At 53.8% G+C, this 7,254-nt stretch overlaps 1 protein-coding gene across 3 annotated transcripts; it reads left to right on the top strand.

The window, feature by feature from the left end:
- Positions 1-2,487: 2,487 nt before the first annotated feature.
- On the top strand, positions 2,488-6,850 carry DMRT2 (doublesex and mab-3 related transcription factor 2). 3 transcript variants are annotated; one of them, XM_080574476.1, is made up of 4 exons: positions 2,488-2,765; positions 3,009-3,383; positions 3,464-3,566; positions 5,083-6,850. In XM_080574476.1, exons 2-4 carry the CDS (start codon positions 3,027-3,029, stop codon positions 6,138-6,140), a joined length of 1,518 nt encoding a protein of 505 aa, XP_080430602.1. In that variant the 5' UTR covers positions 2,488-2,765; positions 3,009-3,026; the 3' UTR covers positions 6,141-6,850. The 3 variants fall into 3 exon arrangements, with proteins under 3 accessions (XP_080430602.1, XP_080430603.1, XP_080430604.1); XM_080574477.1 differs by having other exon boundaries at positions 2,489-2,765; positions 3,009-3,146; XM_080574478.1 differs by lacking the exons at positions 2,488-2,765; positions 3,009-3,383 and adding an exon at positions 4,351-4,432 and having other exon boundaries at positions 3,521-3,566.
- Positions 6,851-7,254: the final 404 nt, after the last annotated feature.

Raw genomic sequence — 7,254 nt, forward strand, 5'->3', positions numbered from 1 at the left:
AAGCCGTGCTGCTGCGGGCCCGTGTCACGGCGCTCCCGGGCAGGCTCCGGGGCCCCGGGTCGGGAGCAGAGGTAATTTGTTTCAGATTAACTGGTAACATCTCTGGCCAAACAAGCGGCGGGGATCTCCCGCGTTTGGCAATGTAATCTGCTCCTGGCGGCGCGAAGAGAGGGCAGGATCAAAGCATTCCTCCCGGGGAAATTGCCCCCGGGGTTGCCGTTTGGTTAGCCTGCCCTAACCCCGCTAATAAATTTCCTAGGAGGAAGGGAGGGCCGGGAGGGGAGGAGAGGAGCCGAGAGGCACCTGCACCTGCCCGCCCGCCGTCCCCGCGGCACGGCACGGCACGGCACGGCGATGCAAAGCAGGGACCGGCGCCGGGCGACGGCTTTCCAGGGAGCGGTTTTTGCAGCCCTGCAAATGCCCCCGAGCTGCTTTTTCCTGTTCTCCACCCGCAGTCTGGGGGGCTGTCCGCGACACCCCCAAACAGGGTCCCCCCTCGCGGCAGCTTTTCGTCGCCGGTCCCCGGGGCTCATCCATCGCCGCTGCCGTGCCTCCCATCCCCGGTGTCGTGTCCCCCAGCCCCACTGCCGTGCCCCCCAGCCCCGCTGCCCACCCCGGGGGCTCCCCAGCCCTGCGCCGGTGCCTCCCGGCGCCGCATCACCGGTGTGGCACAGCGTGGGAATGGGTGCCTCTCCCGGTGCGGCACGGCACGGCACGGCTCACAGCACCACGGGCCAAAAGGGGACGCGGAGCTGGAGTCGGGGTCGCCGCCGGAGGTGCGCTCGCCGCCTCTTCTTCTCGGCCAGAGGATGAGTGCGGCTGGGGGGAGGCTGGAGGGGAGCGTGAACGCCCCGCGGAACCGAGCACGAACAAGAGGAGAAGAAGAAAGTTATACAAACACGCTTTAAAATCGTGGCTGGATTTCACAGTTCCCTGTGGATAAAGTAAACAGGAGGCGAACTGTTTTGTAATTTACTCCAGCGGCCCGCAGGATCGTACTTTGTAATTTGGTGTCAGTTTACAAGCCAAGGGGACTTCTGTTTCCTAACCTAGCAGGTCCTTTGTCATGCTTGTGCCTTTTAAGAGGGACCTGAAGGGGGAAAGTGGAATTCCTCGGGTATTTGCCTTTTAGTCATGCTTGTAAGTCAAACAGTAGCCAGGCTCTCTTTGGGGATGAATAATACCTGCCGTCGGGGATGCGCTTCCCTCTCTCCCCTCTCCCGACCTGAGCGCTCCGCGGTGAGGCCCGAGGGGCACAAACGCTTCCCCGGGACTTGGGGTGCCCGTGGGGTGCCCGGACACCTCGGTCGAGCTCCGTCTGCCCACACCGGGAGGCGGGGAAGGGTCCCGCCGCTGCCGGGGACCCGGGGCTTCCCCGCGGCCGGCAGCCCGTCCGTGCGCTCACCGGGAGCGGGTGTGCGCGTTCATCGTGTGCGCGCACTGATCCGTATGCATCGCACACGGGGAAACAGTAAGATATTTGTCCTTCCAGCAGAGCGGGGTGGGTTGTACGTCCTACATATCGTTAGCTTTTCTACCCTGATGGGGACCTGGTGCTGCCGAGGTGCCCTTTTAATTTTTATTATTATTATTTATTTTCTGGGGATACCCTGTTTACATTCACAATCTCTTTCTTCCTTTTCCCGGTGAACAAGCTGGTCGAGGTGTATTCTGTCCACTTCTGTCCCTGTTTGCACCGCACTCTACAACCTTGCTGGCAGCACGACCAAGGCTCCGTGCGCTACCATTTCGATCTCTCCTCGTTTTTGGAGACGAGCGGCATTCCGCAATTTCCGAACAGCAGCCTCCGGCAGGCAGCGGCTGCAGAAAGCTATTCAACAGCTGAGTGCTCTGTCGGAAATGCCGCTAAGGGATGTTAAGAAGTAAACGAATACTTTTGCCCCTCTCGATTCTCGATAGGGCAGGGAAACCGCACAGATCCCGCTGAGTTTTCAGCCTCGAAAAAAAAAAACGATTTCCACCAATTCCCTCCCCTTGAGCGGGACAAGCCACGGGAACCACGGCGAACGAAAAACGCGCTGTTCGCCCCCCCTTTCCCACCGCACCCCTGCCGTCCTGACACCCGGGCACCACCTCTCCCGCGGGGATAGGGCTTGCTGCCCGCCACCTCCACGCGCGACCCCGTTTTTTTCCATTTTTTTCCGTTTTTTCCATTTTTTCACATTTTTTTCCCATTTTCTCCCATTTTTTTCCATTTTTTTTCCTCTTTTTTCCCTCCCTGCCCAGCCCTAAAACGCAGGTCCCACCGCTCCCCCCGCCTGCTGCCCCGCTCGTCTATGCGGTGCCGGGGGTCGTTTTGGGGGCGATGGGGCAGCGGCGCCCCCCGCCCCACGCCAGCACCCATGGGTGGGCGTCGGGCACCCCCCGGGGGGGCGGGGCGAAGGCGTCGCGAGCCAATCAGGGCGGCGGCCGCGGGGCGCGGGCCCAATGGGCGGTGCGGGCGGTGCTGATAACGCGGCGGGGCCGGGGCGGCGGGCGCTGTGCCGCGGGGTGGGCGCCGCGGGACGGGACGGGACGGGACCGCGACCGCGACGTCGCTGAGACAGCCCCTCCGGTGGCGGCGGCGGCAGCAGCAGCGGCCCCGCACCCGGCTGCCACCCGACGGCTGCCACCCGACGGCGCGGCGTCCCCGGGAGCCTTGCGGCCAAGCCCCCCCGGTGGTCGTCGGGCTGCGTTGTCCGTGCCAGCCGGTTCCCCCGCGGGCTGCCTGCGCCTCCTGGCGGCCCCCCGGGCGCTTGACTCGGGTAAGTTGCAACCCCGGTGCGGCGGGGAGGGTGGGGGGAGCTCGGGGTGCGGAGCATAAGCTCCCTCGGCGCGGCTAACACCGGGCTGTGCGGGGAGCGGCGGCACCCCGGGGTGCCCCCGGCCGCTCTCCGCGGCTTCCCGGGGAAGGGGCGCGGGGGCAGGCAGCAGGTGGGGTGCCCAGCGGGACGCCCCGCCCGGGGGCAGCCCGTCGGGGGCGGACGGCCTGACCCCTGTGTTTGCAGCCGCGCCGCCGAGGAGCCATGTCCGAGGGACGCGCCGCCGGCGACTGGGAGATCGACGTGGAGAGCCTGGAGGGGGAGGCGGCCGAGGGCCCCGGCGCGCCGCGGGAGGAGGAGGAAGAGGAGGAGGAAGGCGAGGAGGCGGCGGGGGCAGCGGCGCCGCGGCGGGGCGGCGGCGGCGGAGCCGGGGAGCCGCGTAAGCTGAGCCGCACGCCCAAGTGCGCCCGGTGCCGCAACCACGGCGTGGTGTCGTGCCTCAAGGGGCACAAGCGCTTCTGCCGCTGGCGGGACTGCCAGTGCGCCAACTGCCTCCTGGTGGTGGAGCGGCAGCGGGTGATGGCCGCCCAGGTGGCTCTCCGCCGCCAGCAGGCCACCGAGGTGAGGCGGGGACGGGACGGGGCGAGACGGGGCCGGGCGGGCGGCCCCGGGCTGACGGCGCTGCCCGCCCGCTCTCCTAGGACAAGAAGGGGCTGGCCGGGAAGCCGGCGAGCCTGGAGCGCAAAGCCGTCTACCAGAGGCACGTCCGGACGCCCAGTCTCCTGGCCAAGAGCATCCTAGAAGGTAAGACCCCCCTCACCGCCTTCCCCGGGGTCAAGCCCCCGGACCCCACGGAAGCCCCGCTCCGATCCGTGTCACTGACACGGGCGGAGTTCATCGCGGCCAAACGCGTGCCCTGGGGAGGGGTCGATGTGGCAGGGTCGTAGTGGCAGAACTGCGGCTGGCAGCCCCCTCTCCGAACCCCCAAATTACGCCTGAGATGTTAGCAACGGCGACTTGAAATCCGAGAGTTACTGTTACAAGCTGGCGTGCTTTTTTCGTGGCTACCCGGCGCTGTTGTTGTGCCGTGCGGGGTAATTCCTTCGCGGGAGTGTTTTGTCTGCTCACGGGTAAATCAATTCGTTTTCACTTTAAACTGATAGCTTAACACAGCGGCCCTGATTACTGCGTTATCAAGAGTAAGATATACATGACCGGCCCCCCCCCCCCTTTTTTTTTTTTTTTCCTGCTGAAAATCGTAACTGCAGAAGCAGGATGCTTTAAAGATCTGTATTATAGTGAGAGGGTGTATCGTCTGTTCTCTGTCTCTTCAGATCAAGCCCAAATTTGTTTTCCATGTCTGCTTTTATTACTTTCCAAATTGTATCCTTGTAGAGTGAATCACTGCAGTTCTCAAATATAGCTTTTCATTCTTTTCAAAATAGAAAGCTCTTTTCTTAATCTGTGCAAGTGCAATTTTGATTTTGTCCTGTTAAAAACCTCTGTTTTTTTTCTACAATTCACTCTTTAAAAAAATCTTTCCTCTAATTTATCTTAACTTTTTCTTTTTCTTTTTCTTTTCTCCTAGTTCTCCTTGGAATTTTCTACTGTCTGTAACAATATGTTCATAATGATTCATCTTTAGAGAATAGAAATGGCAGCAGCTATAGGTATAGATATCTTCCTTGGAAATGGGGAAACTCCTGTGAGAGGAGTGGGAGTGAAAAGAAGCAAAATCCTGTTCTTACTCATGTAATCAATTCCATTAATTCAATGGGATTACTTGTCTGGGTAGAGCGAAAAGGATTGGACCCTATCAGTTACATTAAATGAATCCGGTTAGTTAAATGTGCTGGATTTTTGTTTTATTTTAGTTCTTTTTTTTAGTTCAGAAGAAATGAAATACTTGATGATTTTCCATATTAGTTAAAAACGTTTACCTCCTTAAGCTGCATGATGCAATACCAGTCAGAATGCATAGCAGGGTTTTGCCTTTTTTTTTTCTTTTTTTTTTTTTTTTTGCTTAGCCTGCTGTTTTGGAATTGCTGTTGTAAGTCGCTGTTCAGTTCTCCAAAGGAGGCTACGCATGTCAGAGTAGTGGGGCTCACTCGTCTGCACGGAGGAACTTGTGCTGAACGTGCCTGATGGTGGAGGGAGCTGAGCCGCTGTGGCGCAGTGACTTTGGCAGGAGCTGATGGTGCCTGGGGTCTGCAGCAAGTGCTCAGTGCCTGGCAAGGCTGGCTCCAAAGGGAGCCCTTTTACAAACACAGCTTTGTTTTTCATACACGGCTCATTTCCTAATGCTACTTTGTTGTTTTAGGTTACCGTCCTATTCCAGCAGACCCGTACTTGGGAGGGAATTCACCCTTGCCACCCCCTGTAAGTGACAGGATGAGAAAGAGACGGGCTTTTGCTGATAAAGAGCTGGAGAACATTATGCTAGAGAGAGAATATAAAGAAAGAGAGATGATGGAAGCTACGCAAGCAGCTGCCCTCTTTCTCCCTAACCGCATGGTGCACGGAGCTGAATACAACTCGTACAAAACAGCTTTCAACCCTGCTCAAGTTGATGCTCCAAACAAGGAGTTTTGCAACTTTTTACCAACCTGCCTTGATCTAACCATGCAGTATTCAGGACCTGGCAACATGGAACTGATTTCTTCAAATGTCAGTGTAGCTGCTACCTACAGGCAGTATCCCCTGTCTTCTAGGTTCTTAGTGTGGCCAAAATGTGGCCCCATTAGCGATGCTCTCCTCTACCAGCAATGCCTCTTAAATGCTACTACTGTCCAAGCTCTCAAACCTGGGGCAGGTTGGGATGCCAAGGTCTCGCAGATCCAGGACTGTCCAAACACTGAGCAGGACATCATGTCTCCAAAACTGGAAAATGCACTCATACTGACCCACACGCAAGACATTCAGCAGTCATGTAGTGAGATACAATGCCTTCCTCAGGAAGCTCGGGAGAGGTCAGCTTTCTCTCCTCCAAAAAGGACTTTCTCTCAGATTTCTGATAAGGATTCTCTGGCTCCTCAAGAACAGGTATTAAGCAAGGTCGGCAAAGACACTACCAAGCCCTCTCCACCACTCAAATACAATCCATTTCAGTCGCTGTTCCCGCAGACATTTCCGGACAAATCTGGAGCAGAGTTGAGAACATCACTTGTGAAAGAGACTTCCGAAGAAGCATCTAAGAAATACAGAGATTGCAGCACTAAAGAGAACCCAAAGTGCAAGTTTACGATAGACAAATGTGCAAAAGACTTTTTTGGGGCCAAACAGGCCACAACAAAACTTTCAACAACTGAGCCACTGTCATTTTCAGTTGAATCCATCCTTAAACGACCTTCTTCTGTAGTTGCTAATGTCTCTCAATAAATAAATTATACTTTCTGTGTAGAGAGTTTGTATGCTTTGTCTTCTGCAAAATTGCTACTGCCTGCTTTTTCTCTTAAAAGATCTGTAAAGAGGAATTTCTGCTGTAAATGGTAATTTTTTCTCTTTTTTTATATTTTCTTAAAATGATGTACATAACTTTGCATGTTTTCTGAGGAAAAAATATATTTTTTAAAATTAAAACTGCATGTAGACTGTAAATTGTTCTTTTAAGCGGCACTTCAAACCGTTTAATAAAATGAAAAAAGCACAGATACGCTTTGCCACACCAATAATATTTCCTGATCCCAATTTTGTCTCTAGTCTTTTGCAGACAAGTATGCTCTACTTTCAGAACATACCTGTTCTTTTATCAATGTACTTACTAAGTTGTCTTGATGGAGTAAGTGCTCCCTGCTTTGAACTTTCAGTAACTGAGAGAAGAGGTGCATGGACATAGTGTGAATTGGAAGACTTTTATTAAATTCACTTTGGATCAGATTCCAAATGCCTGTCTTACTCTAAATGGGAAGTGCATACTAGGATAAAGCGTGGCTTATTCCATGCATCTCTACAAAAGTTTCTATTCCTAAAGCAGAAGAGTTATTAGACTGTGTTTGAGGAGAGTGGCTGTAGTGAGATATTGAATAAGAAGTCTATTTCTTTGTAAATTCAGTTTTTGAATAAAAAAGCTTTTTTTTTTTTTTAATTTATTTTGATGTATGTATTCAGATGACTTGTTCCTCTGGATTTCCACCCCTTAGAATATTTCCCTTCTAAACAAGTTTCACCTTTGACTAGCAGGAGTCTGAGATTCTTGTGCAGTGGTAATTGAAACTACCTTCAGGCTGTAAAAATGATGCACAGAATCCTCACTGCTAATGAGAAATTAAGTCATGATCTCTCAGTTTTGTAATTCTACGTCCTTTTGCTGGGATAGTAGGAAGAAATGAGATCAGCCAGTAGAATTTACCTGGTAACTTGAGGTAACAATTAAGGCTGTAGGAAAAGGCATTACCAGCTCTCATGATGACTGAGCTTGAAGCTTTCTAAATTTGTTATTTTTAAAGTTTTTCCCTGTTAAAGTTTTTCACTGTTACCACTTCTACTTAGTGCT

This window comes from Anser brachyrhynchus, assembly GCF_964034855.1.
Source record: "Anser brachyrhynchus genome assembly, chromosome: Z".
Classification (NCBI taxonomy): Eukaryota; Metazoa; Chordata; class Aves; order Anseriformes; family Anatidae; genus Anser; species Anser brachyrhynchus.